The sequence below is a fragment of the Erigeron canadensis genome, chromosome 3 (assembly GCF_010389155.1).
Source record: "Erigeron canadensis isolate Cc75 chromosome 3, C_canadensis_v1, whole genome shotgun sequence".
Classification (NCBI taxonomy): domain Eukaryota; kingdom Viridiplantae; phylum Streptophyta; class Magnoliopsida; order Asterales; family Asteraceae; genus Erigeron; species Erigeron canadensis.
The window spans coordinates 42252358-42278122 of NC_057763.1; the positions used below are offsets into that span (position 1 = coordinate 42252358).

The following is a 25765-nucleotide window of genomic DNA, read 5'->3' on the forward strand; positions in this document are numbered from 1 at the left end:
GTCTCTTCCATTTCAACTTGAATGTCCCATCTCTTCCAATTTAAACAGCCTAAGAGTTCAAACTTGGATAGCGAAAATGATGCATTATTATTTGCAGGTTTCTGATTTCCAGTTTCATTCCCATTAATTGGTAACAAAAAGTTGGCTTGCTATTCGTTTTCTATTATTTTATTCATTTTTTTCTGCTGGGGGCTTGTGAAAAAGAGTTGACTCAATCTCGGGTTGCTTTGTTGAAGACTTCAAAGGGTGAGTAATGAAAATGATAATTATTAGTTGTGTTTGGATTAATAGTATATGATGCAAATATGCAATTACTTGATATCCATTTTAGGCCATACTCCATTCCTCACTAATAACATCCTTTCTTGTAACCCATTCAGTTCAAAACCTTGTTCTCATTGTTTCTTGGCAGTTGAAGTTCGTTATTATTGAACCATAAGATTGAGTGGGATGTTAAAAGTATGATTGTGTTTCAATATTTTGGTTCACGTTTAATATATGTTTAAATGGTTGTTTAATTTATAGTAGGTTTTTCTTTCCACAGGGACATGTAGAAGTACGTGATGGGCTCTTGGGTAACTTGCTGGACTTGGACTCTCACTAGTGGGCTGGAACTAGAAGCGTAAAGGGTGATACCAAGAACTAACAACTATAATACACAAAAGATACGGGCTGTTTGGTACGACACCATTCAAGCGAGTAGTATTAACTGTGGTTCTTGGTATAGAAAAATTAATATAAAAGATACGGGTGATTCCAAGAACTAACAACTATAATACACAAAAAAGAACCCACAAAGCCAGTGAAATCATGTACACCCAAACCCTCGGGTTGTTTGGTACAACACCATTCGCACACAAACTATAAGAATTTTGTTACAAAATAGTGATCACTCTTCAACTAATTCAGAAAACGATGCTACAGACACCTCAAGGCAAATAATGCCTAAATAGAATCACATGGAACTGGGGTTGGAAGAGTGGTGATAATATAAAATCATACACAACTGAGGTCGGGTCACAACTGGAACACGCACAGCCTTTGAGGACTTTTATGTAAGTAAAACCAAAAGCTTTACGAATTACTTTGAATACGGTAGTACAAACCTCAAGACAAAGAATGTGTGAATGAAAATCCTGTGCACAAAGTTGCTTAGTTTCTTGAGTTAGTAGAATTAGTCAAGCCAACGAGTTATCCCATCATCGTCCCCTACAGTAGCTAGAATGTCCACTCGTACATCTAAAACAGCCTGCAGATTATGTTAAGAAAGATGGTATAAGTTGAGTGGAAAGGAAAATGATGAAAATTAAAGAGAAGCCGATCTTCATTTGATACAGCAACAGAGAACTAATTGACTTAAAAATAAAAAGGTAAAATAAGAACTGAATAAGCATAGAAATTTCGTTCATATGGATTTAATCTACATACAATTCGAATAGTCAAAATGCATTTTCACTTGTATACCAACTATTGTATATAAAAAGCAACTATGTAGGCGTTGAAAGCATCAACGTTTATAATCAATTTAAGTGTGTGACAGAAGGCACACACAAACGATGAGTGGTTACAACCAATTATAGCAATTTTAGAGGAAAAAGTACTTACAGCAGGATTTCTACAGTTAATCAGTCTACATTCTTCTAACGAGCCTTCAAACGTCCAGCTCTCCCAGACATCAAAACTATGACTAGCAAATACAAATTCCATTCTTCTATTTATCTGCATAGTTGGCACAAACTTATACCTCAGTTAATTTGTGAATTTGATTATGTTAATTCAGCAATTTCATCATGGCACAGTTGAAACTAAGATCCAGATCAGAAACCCAAGCCATGCATACACTCCCCAATCCAAGCTAATTTCAAAGTGAATATTAAATAAAACCTCCTCAACCAACGCCAAAAATATTAAGAGGGCCTTTTTGCTCCTTTTCATATAATAGTAATTATTTTGTTGATTAGAATAGTTATATACTCAACATAAGACAGAGCATCTGATTTTCAAAAGGCACGTAAATTACTAGTAAACTGATTAAATGATACAATCATACAATAATACCTAACATTAAGTATTATTAATAAAGCTCGAATTTGTTTCTTGTTTACCTAATAGAATGTTGTTAAAACCCTGTAAAAACACAACTTACTCCTACAAATTTTTGCATAACTTAAAGAGAAAACACACCTGCAATAACTTGCCACCGGCAGTGAAAGATCTTAAACCAATCGTGTCCTGAGATATCACATAAAACCAAGAGAATCAGTTGAAACAGGATGAAACCTAGTAAGGGTGTCCAAAACCCAGTCTGGAGAAACAAAGCCAAAGAAACGGCCTGGGACCAGAGCGGTCTGATACAGGTACCCAGTTGTAGATTTTCTAAAAGCAAGGTTACAATTTTGTTCTTTGTTCCAAGTTTTCTCAAACTATTCATTTCAAAAATAGAATCCAACCAGAATTTTTCTTCTCAAACTAGAAATGACTAAGTTTTAGACTTGTATTGTTTCATATCAAGACAAACCTCATAGTCTATCACCAATTTATTAGATTCTAGATCCGGCTTGGAACCAAAACTCATTAAAATTGATTTGGTTTATGACTTCAAAATTTATCTTTTTTAAATTTGGTCCAGGGTTCTGACCAGGTGGACACTTAAAACCTACACAACAATTACGCCCATGCAGCCCACAAACCTTGCTTCTGAAAACAACAAGAAATTGTGCAGCTGGATCTCTTTTTGTCACATTTAACATCGTGTCTAGGAACCACCCACCACCTTGAGCTCTTTGCCTAGATACATGAAGTGCAGATCGATCTCGTGCTTGCAAAGAGATAACACAGCCATCCTTTAGCAGCTCAAGAGACTTTTTACCACTGGTGCTAGATTTCAGATATTTAACCGATGAATCTTGTAGTGATCCAACAGGTGTTCTTTTACTTCTTGAATCATCAGGGGATGCAAAATGTGAGCTAGAACTCAACACTTGGTCTGTGCCACTCATGGCAGTATCATCTTCTTTGTGTGGCGTACTCTCTTTATCACCAATTTTATGCATTGACTTCTGACGAGAATGTTTCTTTTTAGCTTTTTTACTTGATCTACTGCGTTTAACTTCAGACTGAGGAGAAATAGCCTGTGAAAATGATTCGTCAGGTTGGCTGGGAGACGCAATTGATTGTGTAATATCTTTTTTCACAGAGCTCTCGTATGATACATGAATGTCATCTGTTAGCTGCTGGGTAGTAGAGGACCGCAGTGTGCTGTGTTTCTCTTGCTTATCACTGTGTTCATCCTTGTACAGTGTCGCACTTTCTTCTTCATCATTGTCGGAAATGGCATCACTTGGAATGACATTATCCAAGAAAAATGCCTGCAACATTGATGCGGCTTTTTCCCGAATCTCCAACCACACTTCCTCACTATAATCTGCGCTACGGGGAAGAATTAGAACATTGGGCATTTCACGTACCTGAAATGAGTTCATATCAAAAATTCAGCATCAATCAAAAACTACTTGCCTAGTACTACAGGTGCAATTTCAACTCATTTACTTATGAATGGTTCAAGCCAGGTAACATATAATCTCTATTGGGTCTCACAAATATAAAAGTAGATTTTTGATGAAATCCCAAGAACGTTGCAACCATATTTGACACACTAGTTAACTAATAAATAGGAAGCACAATTTGAGATAGAGTGTTTTAGGTCAGCCTAAACTTACTTGTTTCAGCCTGTTATCCAACCCAAACAACCCACCCACTTTGCCACCTCAAGCTAGTACTCATGACATCCAAATAATCTATCAACCAAATAATCGTATGTAACATCAAGATACTACACTCAATGTAAAGATACAAACCCTAATACGACAAATCAAGTTTCCAAGTCGGCATTCGGATTGCATATCAATTCCTCACTTCAGCAAGTCATGAGTCGCATCGTATGCACATGATATTTGGTTGACAATTCAATAACTATTATACAAGTAGGGATCAACTGTGGAAACACATTTCCAATAAAAGGGGATATAGGATTACATGGGAAATATAAGAAAATACCCCGGGGAATTACTTCGAGTCCTGCTATGTTGTTTCAATTATCAAAGCCTCGCTTAAGACAATGTGTGTGCTATTTGATTTACAGAAATGTAAAAGGCTTCTACTCTTATTTAGACAACCGAAATGGTTAAACCACGTAAATAGGAATCGGTGATAATATGTTACTAATTCAAATTGTATAATTGGGTTGACATAACTGGTCATATACTCAGATGAATACGTGCACATGCAGAACTAAACTAAGTGATAATTAGAATCTCATAATACCACCAATGTGTATATATAAAAAAAATTATGTATATAAAAAACTAAAATATTCTTGATAAGATTTGCAAATTGCAATAACAAGTATCAACAATCAACACATCCAGTGGCATCTTGTATGATTTCTCATACCCTATGGAAATTCATCTTACCCATGCTTCCATCCACTGAGGCCCTTCAGCACCATCCAAAGCGCATCCTGCTAGTGTGCCATCAATCAAAAGCTGTTTTACGGCACAGTCATCCAATAACTGGCTGCTACCAGTATTAACCAGAAACGCCCCTGTATAAGCAAAACTCGTCTAGTTGGTTCAAAAAATAGACAACCCCATATACTTATACGCGATATAAATATAAATATCTTAACAAACAAGTAAACTCTACCTGGTTTGACATTCTGCAAGCATTCAGCATTTAAGATTTGTATTGTATTATCTGTTAGCGAACAATGAAGTGAAATAAGATCACTTGCAGCAAGTAAATCGTTAAGAGTATCCATTCTCCTAGCAGCAGAAGGAAACCTGCTTAATCTTTTCCCGTTTTCCTGGAAAATATAATGATATACAATGAAAAAGAAAATACTTCACGAATAAAATGACAACATTTGTCGGAGTTCATAGCCTAAAAAGTTGGAAATTCTATTCTCCAACTAGTACATCAATTACATAATTCCATACACAATAACTAGATAAAGGAACTCCTGCTGCTAGTATCCGTAACCTTAATATTTTCTTTCATTTACATGCAACGGATAGCTTGTGAACAATAAAGAGCAGATATCCGAAATACTTTCAAACTCGAAGTCATAATGTATTCCACTTCGAAAAACTCGGAGTCCACTCTAAAGATAAACTTTAATTACCCCCAAAGTAAGAGCTTCATTTAGTTATAGCTAAGTTTCGTTTATTTTAGTTTTTTAGTATGCATCTTTTAGATAAACAAACATGTATACTTTGTATGGTCATGTATCTGTAGGATTGTAGGAATATGGCACTACGCTGATTTATTAGATTTCTTCCTCACATATTACTATCTGACTACCACATGTTATACACCCACCGTCCCACCCTCGTATTTTAAGATACGTCAAACACTCCCGTCACGAAATCAGACATTCATATAGTCAATATATGAATATCCCACATGGTTTCTACATAACGCTTGAACCATTTTCTAAAATCCAAAAACCATATACTCCAGACCGCAACAAGATAAATTAACCTATGCAAACCCAACATAAACAAAAACAAACTGTAATTCCACAATAAACGGCCCCTCAACATAAACTAAAGTAAAGCACTAACCCTTAAGAAAGATATCTATCAATCCTACCTAAGTATTGCAACAATAAGCCAATCATCAGTAAACCCAGCCTAGTGTAATTTAACAGCGACTAAAGAAATTATAAAGAAGTTAACAACGGGTAGGTAACTCGGATAACTTGGTAGCAGCATAGTCCTACTCCTAGAACATTGAATCTAGATATACATATCTACCAAACAGTAACACAACCATTAAAGGAGGTCAAATATGATCATTCATAGCTCGTCCACTACAACAAAAATGAATCAAGCATTACAACTACTGTATTGGCATAGAAACAAGTTCACAGCACAAAGAACACCACCTTTTCAATTTAGCCACTACATTTCACAAGTTCCAAATGTAAACAATCAATTAGGCATCTATTTTACTCATACTTGCTATTCCAATCTAAGAGTATAATTATATGCAATGAGTAATTAACGAATCAAATCATAGTGTAATTATAAATACAAACTATTATATACATATAGATATAGATATATACCTGATGAACATCGTAATAGAGGACACTAATTTTAAAGGCCAAACTTCTATTTGCCAAAGACTTGGCAGAAGCAGACCTCCCAATAATCCCTAACACAAGCCCTCTACATCTCCGCATTCCACGGCAAAGCGGTTGCAGCGAACCTAACCAACCGGAAGCCGAAAGCGCGTGACGAGAAAGCAGGTGCGTGCGTCTCAACAGTCCTAAAAACAAGGCCATAATTGTATCCGCAACTTCCTCAGCTCTAGAAACATCCACGTGTACAAGCCTACCAAGTCCTAACTCAGCTGCGATAGCCGAATCAACTGACCGGTCAGCCGAGCCGAGACAGAGCACGATCTGCCAGGAACGGAGCCGGCGCTGAGCCACGCGTGGGAGGAACGCGAGCGAGTGTAACAGGACGGCTGCGGCGGATTCGATCTTTGATTCGGCGAGGTTGCTGAGTGGAACGTGCTCGACACGTGCGATGTTGGTGAGGAATTGTTGTTCGATTGAGGTGTCTTCGATGCAGTTGAGTGTGATTACTAGAGGTAAGGGTGGTTGTGGTGACGGATTTGAGGAAGTCCGGTAAGACATTGTCGCCGGAGATCTGGTGGTTTCTAGATCTCGTTTGGCCGTCGCCGATGACGACATTTCGGTTCGCTACTTGTGTTTGTGTGTGTGTGGAGTAGTGGGAGATACACAGAGAGAGAGAGAGAGAGAGAGAGAGAGAGTATGGGTTGTTGTTTTCGAAAACCTAGAGGTGTTACTTACACAGGTCCTTTAAGAATTTGGTTTATTTCATTTTGGACACCAAAAGGTTCTAATTACAATATAAGCTTCTTTTATTAAGTTGTAATTTTGTTACTCGTGAATATCAGTATGTTTAGAATATGTTGTTTTAATTGAATCTATGTTATAAAAGTCTCATCGCCGATTAGATCCCATTATAAACTTCTCGATGATAAACCTTTATCACCCAAAAATCTAGAAAAAAAAACTCGTCTAGGTTCTTCATAGTTAATGGAATAAGCAACTATGTGTTGATTAATACAGTAACTTAATGTACATTAACTTAAGTATGATGAAACGGTTAAAGTTAAAGGCAATTGTTTCCCACTATGATACTCCATCTGTCTCATATTAAGTGTCATAATTTGATTTTTTAAGTCTTTTTCTTTCAACTTTGACCGTAAATATTTTTGTTTGTGTTATATAACACTTGATATAACATATATGAATTGATTGGGTTTTAAATGTACTTTTCATTGATATAACTTTTATCAACTAATATATAACACTAACAAAGATATTTACGGTCAAAGTCGGAAGAAAAAGACTTGACCAGTCCAAAGAGGATAATTAAAATGGGACGGAGGGAGTAATATGAATCTATCGACATTTAGTTAGCTTGCAAAAATGACTTACCAAATAGTTCTTTTGTAAAAACATATACTTTCTTTATTTTGAAAACAATTTTTTTACAAAAATCATGAGAACTCTCGAATTATATATTGGATGTTTTTTTCTTCATTCACATGTGGAATAATATAAAAGTATATATTGTAAAAGAATTATCGTTGAGAAACTTTCATAAACTTGTGAATAGATTTTTTCACGTTTTCGTTCACATGTGAATAAACTGCTATATATAAGGTTTTGAAAAAAAAATTCTATTGCGACATATATTTTTATAACGTTTTACAGGTGAATGAACAAAAAGAATATACAATCCAATACATATTTAGGAGTTTTCACAGTTTTTTTTTAAATAGGTTCTCAAACTAAAGATTTTCTAAATTGAATATGATTTCATATACAGAAGCAATAAAACATTTATGTACTAAAGTTCTGATAAGTTATTATGGATATTTTCATTTTCTATTTGATGGTATGAAATGATATTGTATCTATGTACATTATTTATACTTTTTGCAAGACAAACATGCAACGCAACACATTTAGTATTTGCATAATGCATATTTCTCATATACAATGTTCCAAAAAATATATTTCTTTACATACACATGTTTATGAAATAGACTAAGACGACACTGCAACAAACAATCAACACTCCTTGTATGTTTGTAAAACGTCGACAAGATCCATGCCTTAAGAACTAACCATCTTATCATCCATCATAAGCTTCGTAGGGGCTTATTTCGTAAACGTTTGCATCCCTTAGCTTGATTTCCGAAGATATATAAAGCTATATCTATGTCATCTATGCTTCTATATACAAAGCTATAAACCGAAGCTAACCCAAACATAAAAGAAAAGACAGCTTTATGTAACATCTTAATATTTCAAACTTATGATTATTTTGCACATCTAGAGTTTATGTAAATCTCATATAAAGTCGTATTCTTTTTAATGATTGACTCTCAGATTAGAGGAGAAAACACTATCATTCACTTTTGTTTTTATGATTGACTCTTGATCAAAGTCATATTAATAATACACAGCTGACTCATATTTGCTACTCGTACATGGTATCCTGTGAATCTACTTAATTTGTGGACCATTTGTATATATTTTAGGCCGGTTATCATGGGCCCATATATAGATCTCTATTATGCACCATATGCTACAACTTAAAGCCCCACTAAAATAAAAAAGGGTTTTATTAAACGGAGCGACTTTTATTAAGGTGAATTAATTAGTTGTACACCTATCATAAAATTCAGGGACGGACATTTAATATGGAAATATGTAATTTTTTTATACACGTTAAGTGAATCCCTAAGGGCTTTGTCTAGCATTTTCCAAATAAAAATGCAGTGAAGCAGTGACTAGACGGGATTTTATTATACTTTAATTCTTTAAATACGTACTAAGTAGTAGTACTCCTTAATTACGTTCTATATACTTGAAGTTACATTCAATAAAAAATACTTTAAGTTACAGTTAAAACATTTAAAATCTTTAGGTTTTTAATATCAATCATAAGTGCACGTTTCTTATATCTTCTAGAAAGTTGAAATTACTTGAATGCATACTAATATGTGTTTCGATATGCCATTTAGTGGTAGTACAGACCCAAGTTGTTTGGACTATTGGATTGTAATTCGAAACATGTCTTTTTAAAAAATTAAAACTAGACAAACTTATATCCTTACGAATGTACTTGCTGGAAAACCTAATTATTTTGCTTGACCACATATATATAATATATAGATCGATATATCATTAAATCTCAAAGATCATGTAGTAATTTTCTTGCTGAGTAGTATTTAATTATAATGAGTCGTATGCCCGCATAATGCGGTGACGGTAGTGGTACGTAGTGATGCAGGATGGTGGTGGTGGCGGTGGTGACGGGTGGTGGAAGCGGCAATAGTGGTGAATATAAAACTAATTGATGTTAGAGGAGGTGGTGTGGTTATTCTGAGGATTGAGGGATTTATTTTGTAAATTATCATTAAAAGTATTATAGGTATATTAGATAGAGTTGTTTAAATTAATTAATAAAGAAGAAGAGTATTTTGGGTATTTCAATTCCGTAATTGAGATTTCAAAAAAGGGTCGTTATTGCTTTATTATGTATTATAGATTATCGATATAGATTATAGATATAAATGATCACAAATAATCAAACAAGGTTTTTTCTTAATCGTGAGCAAAATCGACTGTTGAGCTTGAAAATACAGAGATGGTAGGCAATGAGGATAATGTAGCTTTTACTTGTCATTGTAATTAAGATCTGTATCCATTATATTAAATATAATATGAGATTGTTCATTATACATCTTAAATAAAATATAAGTTCTTTTAATAAATTTCCTTTACAAGTAATTCAACCATTATCTTCTAACAAAACATATAATCAAAAAAATTATATAATTAAGATCATAAAAATGCTTATCTATAACCTAACATTCTCTTTTCAAGTGAACCAAGATTAAGCTTATACAAAAATACTTATCTTTAATTTTACTCCTATATAATAGAGGAGTCCATTTTTCTAAATCTCAAATTACAACTTCGAACTACCTAAATTACTCATTTTCTTTATTCACTAATTTAAACATCTCTACATAATATACCTATAACACCCTTAAATCTCAACCACTCTTTTTTCTTTCTCTCTTTAAATCTCAACCACTCAATTTTTCTCTCTCCTCCATAAACAATTTTATTCTTTTAATTCATTCAAAATCTTTTATATCAAAAACCGTATATCGATAAATTATAAAAATTATATGGGTGTTCATAAAATATTATAGATGTCATTTGATATACGAATTTTTAAATTCGAAGGCAGAGCCCGTACAGCTAAGGCATTTGACTATCACACTCTATTAGGGGTGTTCAAAGTAGAATATCCGAAGTTTCGGATAGTGGATTTCAATATCCGAACATATATCCGAAATTGGATACCCGAACTATCTGAACAATCCGAATTTTAAGAAATATATATATTTTCGGATATTGACTATAAATTTGTCAGATATTTTTGGATAATTTCATATAGTTTTGGATATTTAATAATTAAATTTTGAATTTTTTTTAATAAAATAAGTATCCGAATCCGAAATTTCGAATATCCGAAGTATCCAAAATTTTGGATATCTGAATTTTCGGATAAAATCGAATCGGATTTTCGGATAACGGATTTGGATACAGATATTTTTGAACATCCCTACACTCTATGACTTATCACCTCATATAACCTATTATCTTACCATCTCACTGCTGCAACGCGCGAATAATTACTCTCGTTTATTCCAAAAGATTGAAAGAAATAAACAAAATAAACACCATAGGTGGATAATTGGAGTATTACTATTCTAAAAGATGAGATATCACCAAACATAAATGAACAATGGATGATGTATAGACCCAAGACAATTACATCCGTAAGTTTATAAGTGAATCATGAAAAAAGCATTACCAAATTCTATGTTCTTCACGGAATCGTGCGATAAAACCTACCTTAAAAAGTATGATAATAAAAATAAATAAAGTTGAAAATGTGAGTTGGATCAATGAAAATACAGAAGCATGCGAAGATTCCCCAACAAATTAGGATTCTGGCACCTAATGTGACTCCATATCTTTTTGTTTTGTACCACAATTTCCATATTCGGCATACTAGATTTATACGGAGTAACATGTTTACAAAGAAAGAGTAATATGTAAAACAACTCACATTATTTTGGTAAATTTATATTCATTAAATTTTTTATAAATATATATGTATGGCCTTTAGAAGATGAAAACGAGATCCTCATTAGGTACAAATTGAGGCAACTTGAGAGTTGGTTCACTCCAAGGCTTTTGAAGGGCTTCTTATATGGCATATAAGGTGATGTCACATGACACTGAGTGTCTATTTACACATCATTTATTATTCATCTGCACACAGCTTATACCCCTGTTTAATGTAGAAATCCCCGTTTTAGTGGCCAAAACGAACCATATGAAGTAAAACGGGGGAAAAAACAGTGTGCAAATAACTCTGCATCTTTCACTGACATGTCAGAGACTGACACCTTAGTTTCAGCATATATTAAAAAAGTAATACGGACTGTCACATATTTAAAACGGTGGATATTTTATATTTTTTTTTAAAGGAGTAGAAAACAAAAAGTGTCCATGTGTTTTCACTATTTATCACTTATGGTTCCTCTTTCTTAATATTTTGCAATATCAATCACTTACCAGCCCCACGTTAACCCCGTCAATAGGTGTCCCATAATTATCCATATACTGTAAAACGGAGAGTATTTTACCTGGCTAATATAATACGATCCGTATTAGATAAATGAAATAAAAAGCAAATCAATAGGTTTCCCATAATTATCCGTATATTATAAAGCGGAGAGTATTTATGGCTGCTAATCCATATTATATAAAACGGCATAAAAAGTAACATTTTTTATAATTAAAAAAAATTAAATAAATTTGATATGCTACGGGTCAATATGCTTCTTAAATGGGCCTTATGGGTCAAATTATGTTTATCATTTGTATAAATGGGTCAAATGGGTTGTATGCACATCTTTTACTCGAATGGACCTATTGGGCCTAGTGGACCTCACTAGTTTGATATCTCATGGGCCAAATGGGTTATGTGCTCATCTTTCACTTGAATGGGCCTAGTGGGCCAAATTATGTTCATCAATTGTATAAACAGGTTAAATGGATTATATGTGCTCGTCTTTCAATCGAATGGGCCTATTGGGCCTACATACTTGTTTCATATCTCATGTGAGTCATGTGCATGTATATATGGATATATGTATGTAATTTCCAAAAGATCCACATCGTTTGATATCTCATGAGCCAAATGGATTATATGTGCTCATCTTTCACTTGATACGGCCTAGTGGGCCAAATTATGTTCATCATTTGTACAAACGGGTCAAATGGATTACATGTGCCCGTCTTTCAATCGAATGGGTCTATTTGGCCTACATACTCGTTTCATATCTCATGTGAGTCGTGTGTATGTATATATGGATATATGTATGTAATTTCCAAAAGATCCACATCGTTTGATATTTGATGGGCCAAATGGGTTGTATGTGCTCGTTTTTCACTCAAATGGGCCTAGTGGGCCAAATTATGTTCATCATTTGTATAAACAGGTAAAATGGATTATATGTGCCCGTCTTTCAATCAAATGGGTCTATTGGGCCTACATACTCGTTTCATATCTCATGTGAGTCGTGTGTATGTATATATGGATATATGTATGTAATTTCCAAAAGATCCACATCGTTTGATATCTCATGGGCCAATTGGGTTGTATGTGCTCGTCTTTCACTCGATAGGGCCTAGTGGGCTAAATTATATTCATAATCTATATAAACGGGTCAAATGGATTATATGTGCTTGTCTTTCAATCGAATGGGCCTATTGGGCCTACATACTCGTTTCAAATGGGTTGTATGTGTTCGTCTTACATAAAACAGCGTGTTTTATGTACATAAGTTAGTGGGCCTTCACACATGTGATAGCATTTTTAATTTCAATCATTATAATGATTTGACAATTGAAAGTCCCTTAGCCACCGAATCACACGAGATTAAGTATCTAATGTATAAGTGCGGAAAATCTTATACACTAGCAATCAACACAATATATGAACACGAACACGAATATGAATTAACTGGAACCGTATATTACTTGAGTAGTTGCAATTACAAGTAAATACCAAGTTCCTAAACACGAGAATACGAATATGAAACAAAAGCTAGAAGATTCTCCCCTTAAACATAAGGTTTAATCTCTATTTATACTAATACAAAAGGACTTAAACGGACCTAGTATGTCATGAGCCAAAGCCCAAACTCGAGCTTGACTAGGTCGAGCTCGACCAAGTCAACGTGTTGACCAATTCGAGGTTGACTTTATTTGACGCGAAAACTTAACGTTTATTACAAGTACATATTCAATAGACTCAAGACAAACTTCTATAATGATGTTGTCACCTGGAAATGCACCAACAGACTCCCCCTTGACATCAGCATTTAGAAGTTTTCACCGATCTTCAAAGTCTTCACTTGTAATGCATGGAAATAGTAATAGAAATGCCCAATCAAGCACTCCTTGACTATTGCTATCACTTATGACAATCATTAGTTAAAAAATCTGCAATCAACAAATTTTCGTTAACTAATAATATTATGTCTTCTTTTGGTAAGACTTGATCTTTATGCGCTGCAGACTGATCTTCAAACTGCAAAATCTCTGTATCCTTATGACAATTAACAAATCCAATACTCAGATTGTAATTCTCCCCCTGAACAATAGCATCCAAATTAACCTCCAAACAATATTATCATGTCAAACATCATCACTTCAAAGTAATACAGACATCATTGTCTCCTCATGCAATTCGGATATCATCACTCCAAATATTATGCAAAACAACATTGCTCAATCTATTTTGATCTTCAAGCTTAACCGACATATGATAAAGAAGTTGAATCTCCAACAATCAGCATCGAATTTAATCAGCTCTCACAACGATAAGAAATTCTGTGACTTGAATTTCAGATATGCAACACACACAAGATCCATGTCTTCAACCAATAGTGTCCGACTTTGTCTTATCTTCATGAATTCACCAATCACCTAAAGTCTTTCATATCAAATCTCCCCCTCAAGGTAAGCATCTCCAAAATACATAGAGAACCACTTAATCTGCAACCTCTTCACTAGTCACCCGATTAATCATCTCTACATCATTGGCATTAAATAAAGGTTTGATTTTTTAATTACTCGGCTACAAATGATTAACTTTATCACAAAAGCTTTTCGACAAAATCCCAAACACATGTTAAGCAAAGATCATGAACAGTTTACTCGGATTTTCAATCACGGTCTTCAATCTTCATCTGATTCATTTGAATCACCTAATCTTAAATCAGCCGTCTTTGATCCAAAAATTAGGTCGGACACATGTCACACGGATTCAAAACCAGAAAGATGCCATGACTAAACCCTGACGAAACACCATGATCTTCATTGCTACGAACACCCAAGAATTTTGCATAGAAAACATAGAAGCTTTGAATTTTTATCCCCCCTTTTTCTCTACAAAATTCTTAAAACAGCCTATATGTTTGTTTTTGGTTACAATATGTTTCTCATTCTCATCTTCATCCCTCAGTTGTTCACATATGCAATCCAGAGATAACACAGTAGCTCATTGCCATAACAACATCATGACACAATCGTTTATATATACAATCAAGAGATAACCCAATAGCTCCTTGTCAGAATAACCTTTTTTGTCCTGGTCTTGAATTCCTTCTAAGATTTCTCAGAATCTTCTATAAAGGATAGAACCCTAGCCATCATTGATTCGAGTTGTCTAAATTTAGAACCTAAAGTTGATCAAGTTTTCAAGTCTATTGCTTTATTACAGAATTCGAACCAAAACTCAAGAAGTTTACAAGTTCAATATTCCAACAAGCTTAGACCAAAACTAAATCAAATTTACAAGTTCTTGACAATTCGAAAAAAGATAAATTAGAATCCAAAGTTGATCAAGTTTACAAGTCCAAAACTCGATTAATAGATATCAAACCTAAACTCAAAAGAGTTTACAAGCTCAATATTTAGACAAGTTCAGAACCTAAACATAATCAAGACTGCAAATTCTAAAACGTCTTTTACTCGAACAAAAGATACGTATATATATAGTGCACGAACCTTCGAACACAAAATATCAGAAGGTTGGTCGAGCTAGTAGGAGGTCGAGGTCAAGTGATGTTCCCATAACCATTGGAAAGTAGACTCATTTACGAATTCGTGGCCGCTTGAATCGTCAAAAACGGAGTTACGGTTTGAAAGTTATGGCCAAAACAAAATCAGGTCGAGTTTGACTAGTCTTGGTCGAGCTTGACCAGAATTTGGTCGAGCTTGACTAGTCTTGGTCGAGCTTGACTGGTCTTGGTCGAGCTTGGAGCTTGGAGTAAGGTCGAGGTCGAGCTAGGAAGGGTCGAGCTTGAGGTCGAGCTCGAGCTAGGAGCGTGGTCGAGGTCGAGGTCGAGGTCGAGCTAGGAGGAGGTCGAGCTTGGATTGACTTGTTTGATCTTCTCTTAAGCGGATGTAGCTTGTTTGCACCAAAAACCAAGTGAAACCTCCTTAATCGTGGTTGAAACCTTAATCCCGAACCAATAGAATACCTCCATTGGCTCTGATACCAATTGAAAGTCCCTTAGCCACCGGATCACACGAGATTAAGTATCTAATGTATAAGTGCGGAAAATCTTATACACTAGCAATCAACACAATATATGAACACGAACACGAATATGAATTAACTGGAACCGTATATTACTTCAGTAATTGCAATTACAAGTAAATACCAAGTTCCTAAACACGAGAATACGAATATGAAACAAAAGCTAGAAGATTCTCCCCTTAAACATAAGGTTTAATCTCTATTTATACTAATACAAAAGGACTTAAACGGACCTAGTATGTCATGAGCCAAAGCCCAAACTCGAGATTGACTAGGTCGAGCTCGACCAAGTCAACATGTTGACCAATTCGGGCTTGACCAGGTCGAGCTCGACCAAGTCAACGTGTTGACCAATTCGAGGTTGACTTTATTTGACGCGAAAACTTAACGTTTATTACAAGTACATATTCAATAGACTCAAGACAAATTTCTATAATGATGTTATCACCCGGAAATGCACCAACAACAATAAAGCTACTGAGTCGTAGTTATGTATATATTGATATATGTATGTAAATTCAAAAGATCCACATCGTTTGATATATGATGGGCCAAATGGGTTGTATGCGCTCGTCTTGCATAAAACGGGATGGTTTATTTATATAAGTTAGTGGGCCTTCACACAAGCTACTTCTATATAACTCAACTTTTGTTATCATACACATCTATTCGATACTTGGATTTTTTTTCTCACACCTAAAAATGTACAAAACAGTTGTTTTATGTAATGTTGAGATTTTTTTAATTTCCACCATTATAATGATGGACTATTAGCGGATGATGAGCGAATCATACAGATAAAGCTCGTCTAATATGTGTTTGGTTTATTATTTATGGTTGTGTTTTTGTGTTTGAAAAATAATTTTGTTAACAAGTTATTTCCCATAGGTGAAAATGTGAAATGCGACAAAATTCTTTTAAAGTACACATTCATACTGTCAAACGTATTAGTTAATACATGGGATTATCAGGAGGTGAATATCTTATGCTGATTAGAAAGAGTTTTTTATGTAAAAATATCAAGTACTTTACAATTATTAAAAAATTTTAAAAAAACTTGTAATAAACGTATCAGTTAATACAAAGAGATTTTTATGTTAACATATCAAGTATTTTACAATTATTAAACTTTTTTTAAAAAAAACTTATAATAAGCTTTGTATCATCTACACGCTCATATCAACGATTTCGTACATTATTAAGAAGATTAGAGGGGAAAAACTAAATTTCACCGTTAAAAAAAATTATAATAAGGTTTTCAACTAATTAAAATATCTCGTTTTACAGCATATGGATAATACAAGACACCTATTGATGAAGAATTAAACGGAGGTAAAAGGGGTGACGGTTATGTTACACTTTTAGTATAGTAAGGATGGATAATACAAAATTTTAACAAAAGAGGGGTGATAAGTGATAATTCCTTGAAAATACAAGGAAACTTTATATTTGACTCATTTATATATAAAAAATTAACTTTCTCTTGTTTTTATATAAAACTCCCCGTTTTAAATCACATACACCATTTTGTTGATTATGACGTGTCATTCTCTAACATGTCAGTGCAAAAGTGTAGAGTTATTTAAACACCGTTTTTTATCCCGTTTTACTTTATACGAGCCGTTTTCATCACAAAAACGGGAAGTACTACATAAAACGGGCCGTATGAGCGGTGTGTAATGAACAGTTGCCGGTGTGTAAGTAGTAGTACCCTTTACTAACTTGTATTCTTGTGAGCATTCACGTTCCTCTCAAAAATTTCGAAAACCAATTATCCTTTGATAAAAATGCATATAGGCCATATATATACTTCAAAGCGTAGGAACTAGGAAGCGTAACTAAAACATGTTTTTTTTTTCTAAACTGAAACTGATATGGTTTTTATAATATGGTGTTAGGTTCATCACTCTAAGGAAAAAAAAAACCGTAGCTTTTATACATTAAAGACTAGAGAGTCCTTTTTATTTGGTCTTTGTACGAAGATGTCTATCTTTAGAATATAAAAAATGACAACTAATTAATAATTAATAAGGTTAAGTGTATAAAAATGTAATAAACTATGTCCAAAAAGTTATTGTGATGGACAAGCAATTTCAAAGGCTTTCCAAGCCTTATAATTTTCGGCCCTATCACTTTAGAATTAGCAAACTCCACTAAATCCTAATTACACTTAAACACCTCCTTTTAATTAATTAAATACTATTAACCCTTTAATATATTTTAATTGATCAATTCGTGATTATATTAATTAATATATTACTCTAATATATTAAATAATAGTATATAGAGTTACCGTGTCATTTCGTGTGACCCCGTAGGCTTAAATTATTTCTAAACATGCGTTTATTATAATGTGATCACATACCAACCTATTTTCGATCTAGTCGTAAGGTGCAAAGATAATGAGAAAAATTAATTATATACTATTCTACCTATGATACAACTTGCAATGGTATTTTCGGTTTTTAATATATATTGGTCATATCACCAAAATAGTTAAAGTCATTGAACAAGTTTCTTAAGATTTATTTTGTTTCCCATCAAGCACCTTTTAACCGTTTAGTTTATGTATGTTATTATCACTACCAAATTAAAGAACACATTATATCAAATTAAAATCTCATTATATTAAATAAATAAATTAACACACATTATATTCTAAAAACAATTTTAAAAGCATATTCATCTTCTTAACACACCCGGCACAAACAAATAACACTAACATTGTATTGTTTAGTTTATTTAGAGGTGGAAAGGAAAGGAGAAGAGAGGGGAAAATTATAAAATACATTCTTAAGATTTTTTTAAGTGTGGAAAGGGAAAGAGTGGAAAGGATTAGGAGGGGGAGTGTAGTTGTTTTTTGTTTAAAAAGTTTTTCTCTCATTTTTGAGGTGATTAGGAAGGAAAACTTTCTTTCCCTCTCTTCTCCTTTTCTCTCTTAAGTTAACTAAACAATACAGCGTAAGACCACTGACCACACACAAATATTTACATATGCAATATATAAACTATAAACTATCTATACATAAGAAAACTAATAAAAAATCAACAATTGTATATCGGTCCTATCTTGACCTCCTTCCTTTAAGTCACTCCTACACAAATGGACCATCCACACCCGTCACGCGCATCAAACCCCCAACGCGAGCATGCTGAGAGTCGACGTGTCTGGTCTCTACACGCAGGGGGCACCTCCTCCACTGAAGACGGTTTAAGATCTAAAAACTTATGATGTGTTTGGTAGAGAAAATTGAGATAGGAGAGATGGATCAGATTTCATTTCCATTGTTTGGTAGGGAGAAATGGCTATGGACGTAGAAATAACCATTACTCAGGAAATGATCGATGTTGTCCTTGGTTGATTTTGCATCTAAAATGAGAACAAATTGAGAGAAATAATAAAGAGTTTTTTTTTATAAGAATTGTTTATATTTTAATCAGTTGAATTTTTAAAACTTCGGTTATCTTTAGCAATTTTTTGGTGAATTTATGTAGTTACCAAACAATGAAATCTATTAGATTTCTTCAATATTTTTTTTTTTCCTCTTTATATCATTTTTCTGTTTCTTTGCATTTTTCTAAAGAACTATTTACCAAACGCGCTTTAAAAATATACGGAGTATGTTTGTACTACCAAAATTTGAATTTATCATGCAACCATTTAGTTATAATTTTTTTTTCACTATGCATATTTGGGCCACCCTAACTAAATTACTCAACTTTACCATATCCCATTTTCGTTACTTTCTAATACTCAAAATTGTAAACCCCACATAATGTAAGGATGAAAATTTGAGGTGCCAAATTAGGTGTACTTGTACCCTGTTCTTACCATTTATATTTGTGTATGGAAGCTCAATAACCAAACATTTAAAAACCTGAAATCCACATAACATAAAAATGGGCATATTGAGGTGCCAGATGACCCTTTAATGTACCTGCTTTTCTACTATTTATTGGTGTATGGTCAATAACCAAACAATCAAGAACCTGAAATCCACACTAGGTGGACAAATTTAGGTGTCAAATGATCATTTCCTTTGTATATGAGAGTTCATTGACCAAACATTTGAAAAAGAAGAATAGACATCTAAATTTCTTTCTTCCAAACAAATCAACAGAACACATCTAACTTGGTATATCCTACTGGGTCAAAAGAATATAAAAGTATCAACTTATGGACATTATTTAAAATCATTAAATCACAAAAAAATGAAATGAACATTTGGAGACTCAATTTTTTTACTACTTCTTCTACTCTTACATTGACTGATTGACCATTGGTTTCTTCCCAAAACATGAAAAAACAACATTTTTTTTCATTCTCTTTCCTACACTGCAAACTCTTGTTTTTTTATTCATCCACCCATATCTTCTGTCTTTTTCACTATACCATTATTTATATACTACACTTTAGCTATCCTTCTCTCTTATATCTCTCACTCTGTACTTCAACATTTTCTTCTTTGAGTTCTAACTTTACTCAAAGAACCCAATATCAAACAACTAATGAAGGTTAGATTCTATTCTCAAATTTATATTTGATGTTTGATTTTTTCCACACTCAAAATGAATCTATTCTTTTCTCTGTTTTTGCTCCTTCCCCTGTTTTCAAACTCCCCAAGATTCACTATTAATGTTCATGTTGTTTTTAAATACAGATTTCATATGGGTATTTTGTTTATTGAAAAACCCACCTGAATTTTTTTATTACATTATTAAAATAAAACTGTTACATTCATTTTGTTTTCTGATCATTCACCTGTTTTTTAAGTTATCTTTCATTCTTTCTCTCTTTTTTTTTTTTTTGTTTCTGCTACATATTTTTGGTATCTTTAGAAAACCACATGAATATTAACTTGATCTGTTTTAAGCATTTTATAAATCTGTGTGCTTTCAAGTGTTTATTGTTGATCCCATAATATCTTTTTTTACATATGTTTATAGTACAACGTTTTAGATATTGACGCTCATCAATCCCTAAAAAGGACTACATGGTGTACTTTACCATCTAAATATCAACAATTTAAACAATAATTGTTCTAAGAAATTAGAAAGGAATCTGATGAAACATAATTTGTATTGTTTTTCACTTTTTCTTTGTTATTAAGTTAGAATGAAAAGTTTTAAATTTCATTTCTTCAAATTCTTTAAATTTTTTGAATCAAATTAACATCCTCTCTAAGTATATGACAGATGCATGCAATCTTATGAAAATGACACATTATTTTAAGTGAATATCATTCTACACATTTTAATTTTTAAGTAAAAGGACATGGTGTAAAAATGTGAAGTTTGTGTATGTATATGTGTCAACTCTTTTATCATTATTCTTATTAATTTATTTTAGAAAAAATGATACAAAAGAACAGACAGTATATATATTATAAGATTTGATTGAGACTAGTATATATACATGGTTTGTGAATTTTGTATAGATTAAGATTATTATACATTGTATAGCATGTGCTAGGTGCATGGGCGGTACCACATGGGGGCAAAGGGGGCAATTGCCCCCCTCAAAATTTAGATTTTGTTATGTATTTTTAAATTTTTCGTTGATTTTAAAAATTTTTTTATAGATTTTTAACATTTTGACCCCTTTTATATTTATATTTCACGGATTTTTTAATTTTGCCCCCTCTGTGATTTTTTTCTGGTACCGCCTCTGGTTAGGTGCTCCTATAGTTTAAAGGAAGTGATTGCTATAACAAATTTTAATCATCTACAACAAATTATGCATAATACAATTGTACACTGTGTAATACAGTTTATACCTTTACAGTAGATAGTTAAATTTTGTTAGTATAAATATATAGTTTAAACTCATTGGAGTAAATGCTAATAATGCTAATGGGCCATACAAAATACGAGTACATTAAATGTTTTAAATTATTTACAATAAGTTGTTGCATTTTTAATTTCCAGAAATTTATATTACAACTGGAGTTGTATGATGAGAAAGACAAGAGGAAGGCTATGAAGACTGTTGCAGCTCTTTCAGGTAATTTGTTAAACTTAAACTTTTTATTTTTTTTTACTCAGCTTATTAAGGTGAATAAAATAGTTATATTCTTATCATAAAATTTAAAAGATAGACCTTTTATATAAAAAGTACAAGTTCTTTTTATGTATATTAAGTTGTTAACTACAAGTGCTGTATTTTTTTTTTCTTTTATCAGTTGCCAATAAACTTTTCTAACATTATATAGAACACTATATAGGCATAAGTGACATGCGAATATTTTTCGTTTTTTTTTTAATCTTTATTCTATTAATTTGTTTTAACAACACCATCTTTTTGTTAAATAACATTAAAGTATGTTGAATTAGAATTTAGGGAATATTCATTAAACGACAAGAAATAGTTTAAAGTTGTTGATTCTGATCTGATACACAATGCTTCTTAGTTTCCTCATTTAACTAGAACTGCAGTAATAAATTAAAAAATTCACTATGGAGAAAAAGAAAGTGAGAGATCTTCTTTTACGCACAAACAACTTTATACACGTGCCTGTTAGTTTAATAACTATTCCTGACAACTTTATTTTTATAATTATAAATTTGCGCACTGTATTATTGGCAAATCATAAGCTTTGGCTTAATAAGTTAATGTTACTCAACAAAGCTCTATGATGCCGGTTACACCTCGATTTGAAGAGAATATGACATATGCTTAATTCGTTTAAAATTTTTTAAAATATTCATATGAAAATCCTGTTTGATAAGCAAATAAATGTAAAATTGAATTTAATAAAAAAATATTATATGTGAGAACCATTGTATTAGTGTTTCGTACACTCCCCACGTTTACCAATGTCACCCTTGCAACATATATACGAATTGATATAACTGTTACCCGTATTTGTTAAATATTAAAAAAGGGTGATACGGAAGCAAAGTTGTGAATGATCCATCTACCTTTCCTATATATGTATGTATCTAACTTTTTGTGTTTCGCCAGGCAAAGATGGTCAATTAATTTGCTTTCTATCCATTACTCAAATTATTCAATTCACAAATATATATACTTGTATATTTTGGTTTAATTTACTTTCCCTTTTCTTTTACTCCACTTAAGGTTGTCATTTCTTATGTTAAGCAGTAGTCTAAAGTTGTGCTACTTGCACAGCTAAAAGTACATGATATAGGTAGATAAAGTTACAGTTATTGCCTTATTGGTAATGGGTAGGGAAAATGACACTTGATCATATTATTTGTGATTTTGTGTCACCAAGAATGATGTGGCTCATCAATAATGTCACATTTTGTAATCACTTTAGGATAAATTGGTCTTTATATAAGTTATATATATATAGCATTAAAAAAAAGTAATTGTAAGAGAACCCCTTGATCCATGTACTATTTGATACTCATTAATCCTCTAATTAGGCTAGTGTGACTCGAACTTATGACCTCTCCTGTAAAGTAGCGATTGGTGGCCACTAGGTAATAAACTAGTGTTTTATATATATAGCATTAGAAATTACTTATATTTAACATGCATGTTGTTTATATATAGGCTATTAGTGGTGTCTCATAATGGGACCTTTTTGTGGTTCATAATAAGCAACTTGCATGGAGGGGGTTTTCATTCTTACGTATAAGAAAAGAATGATTGAAATTGAAGTCGTTTTCTTTAGGTAATCAACACGACATTAATGGTTGTTTTTAAAAGAACTTTTATGTTAGTTTAAATAGGACAAAATCATGAGATAACATGAGAATGACAAGGTTAGCTATAGCTAGATGGTTTTGTTTGTCCCTAGCTCGTGGCGATCGATATCAACCTTTGATTGAAACGACTGCATTAAAATGGAAATATTAGGTTTAATTCGTTTCTAGCCATTCATATAAGTCCCAAAGGTGAGAATCATGTTGCGTTAGTGTGACGTAAGGAGAAACGGCCAATATATATGTCCATTGGGATTGAGATCTCCTAGAGTTGATATTAACTTTATTAGTAAAGTTAAAGACATTGACTTTTTTTTTTATTAAAATCAAAGTTCAATAATCAAAGATGATTTTTGAGTCATGACTTTTGATTTTAATCAAATGGTAAATATATATGCCTCTAACTTTACTAGTAAAGTTGAAAACAATTTTAGAAAATTCTCATCCATGTTTTAAAACTTGATGCATACTAATTACATATAGGTTTTTCCACATGTGCTAGTATATATATATATATATGATGTATGATCAAAGTGATTATACTTTTGTAGGAATCGATTCGATTACCATAAACATGAAAGAAAAGAACTTGACCATAGTTGGAACCGTTGATCCAATAAGTGCTGTTAGCAAGCTACGAAAAACATGGCCTACGTATCTAGTGTCAGTAGGACCCGCTAAAGAGCCAGAAAAGAAAGAGGAGCCAAAGAAAGAAGAAGAGAAAAAAGAGGAGCCAAAGAAAGAGGAAAACAAAGAGGAAGGCAAGAAAGAGGAACCTAAAAAGGAAGACGCCGTGAAAGAGGAAGCTTCAAAAGATGAAGCTCCAAAGGAAGAGGCTAAAAAAGAGGAGCCTAAAGAAGGAGAAGAGAAGAAAAGTGTAATCCCACAAGAACAATTTGTGGGGATGCTTATGCCTTATAAACCATATTACCCTCCAATGCAAACTTACTATAACTATCAACCACCACATCACCATAGCATAGAGGAGAACCCAAATGCATGTGTTATTTGTTGAAATACATATATATAGATATCTCAACAAGCTAGGTATTTTCTCCATATCTTTTGGAAGATATAGTCAACATATATATGCAATATATATCTTGTGCATATGGGGCAAAGATAGCCAACAAAAAAAGATTGTGAGGAAGCCTTTGTGTATAGACATCATATGCTTTTATTGGGTCATCCTTGTTAAAGTTGTACAACCGCACAACAATAAGAAATTTTGCCTTTTATTCTTGTAACCGGCCACATTATATTATTATGTAAATATAGGAAGTCTTTCTTTGAATATGTGTGTGTTTTTTTTTTTTGTACTTTAAAAACCACTGAAATCACAATCTTTGATTATTCAATATTGATGGCTTATAATTGCAATCTAGCACTATGAAGTATGGATTGTATATCAAATAGTTACAGACAGTAAATATACACCTAGCTAGGACTCTAAATAGCTGTGTATCAAATAGCTATCTAAATAACTGTTGCATGTTCTAATTTATTTGGAAGTGATAATGTTTTTGTCACGAGAAATGATTTTTGAAACCAAAAGAATAAATCTTTATCAATGCTATACGAGTAATATTTATATATTTTCTGTATTTGTCAGTTTGATTATAGCAAAGAAATAACAAAGTGCCCATGATGGTGTCATTCATAGGACAAGTGAATTATTATTGTTGTTTTATTTGATCCCATGTGCGAACCTGGGCGAGGCGTAGCAACTTGCATACTTTTAAATACCAAAAAGCATGTGTCAAGGCAAAACAACTTTTGTATCCGTTATATTTGAGTTTGCTAGCTAGGTTCCTAGCTTTTAATCATTTCGTTTTCATTATTATTTTCTTTAGGGAAATGCTAAATACGGCCCTAAGGGCTGTATTTAACGTGCATTAAACAACTTGTATTTTTCATATTAAAAACCCACCCCTTGATTTTTATGGTAAATGTACAAATAATTTATGCTAATTTATGCACTTTAAACACAGCGCTAAGGGCTATATTTAACAAACCCCTTTTCTTTAAAACGTTAAACAAAGATTATGTTCTGTGATTTGAACTTTGAAGCGACTCAATAACAAAAGCACCCCAAACGCCCCCATACATCGACCAGACAACATTATATGTTTTAGTGTAATTGGGTTAACTTGTTTGATCAATAATGTCATAATAATACATCATATAGGATTAATGGTGCGGAGTGCATGCCTATTTGAATTTATTATGCCCCTAAGGTACGGGGGCAGCGCCCCTGGGAGCGGGGTCCAAGGGGCGGC

At 32.9% G+C, this 25765-nt stretch overlaps 2 protein-coding genes across 2 annotated transcripts; one reads left to right on the plus strand and one right to left on the minus strand.

Annotated features, from left to right (window-relative positions):
* Nucleotides 1-756: 756 nt before the first annotated feature.
* On the minus strand, nt 757-6830 carry LOC122593579 (C-terminal binding protein AN). Its single transcript, XM_043766005.1, has 7 exons — nt 6131-6830; nt 4705-4864; nt 4473-4603; nt 2691-3467; nt 2185-2232; nt 1606-1719; nt 757-1249 (listed from the first exon to the last, which is right to left on the minus strand). Exons 1-7 carry the CDS (start codon nt 6761-6763, stop codon nt 1175-1177), a joined length of 1938 nt encoding a protein of 645 aa, XP_043621940.1. The 5' UTR covers nt 6764-6830; the 3' UTR covers nt 757-1174.
* A 13393-nt stretch (nt 6831-20223) lies between these two features.
* LOC122593320 (heavy metal-associated isoprenylated plant protein 39) lies at nt 20224-24780 on the plus strand. The gene is made up of 3 exons (XM_043765716.1): nt 20224-20327; nt 21741-21816; nt 24038-24780. Exons 1-3 carry the CDS (start codon nt 20322-20324, stop codon nt 24499-24501), a joined length of 546 nt encoding a protein of 181 aa, XP_043621651.1. The 5' UTR covers nt 20224-20321; the 3' UTR covers nt 24502-24780.
* Nucleotides 24781-25765: the final 985 nt, after the last annotated feature.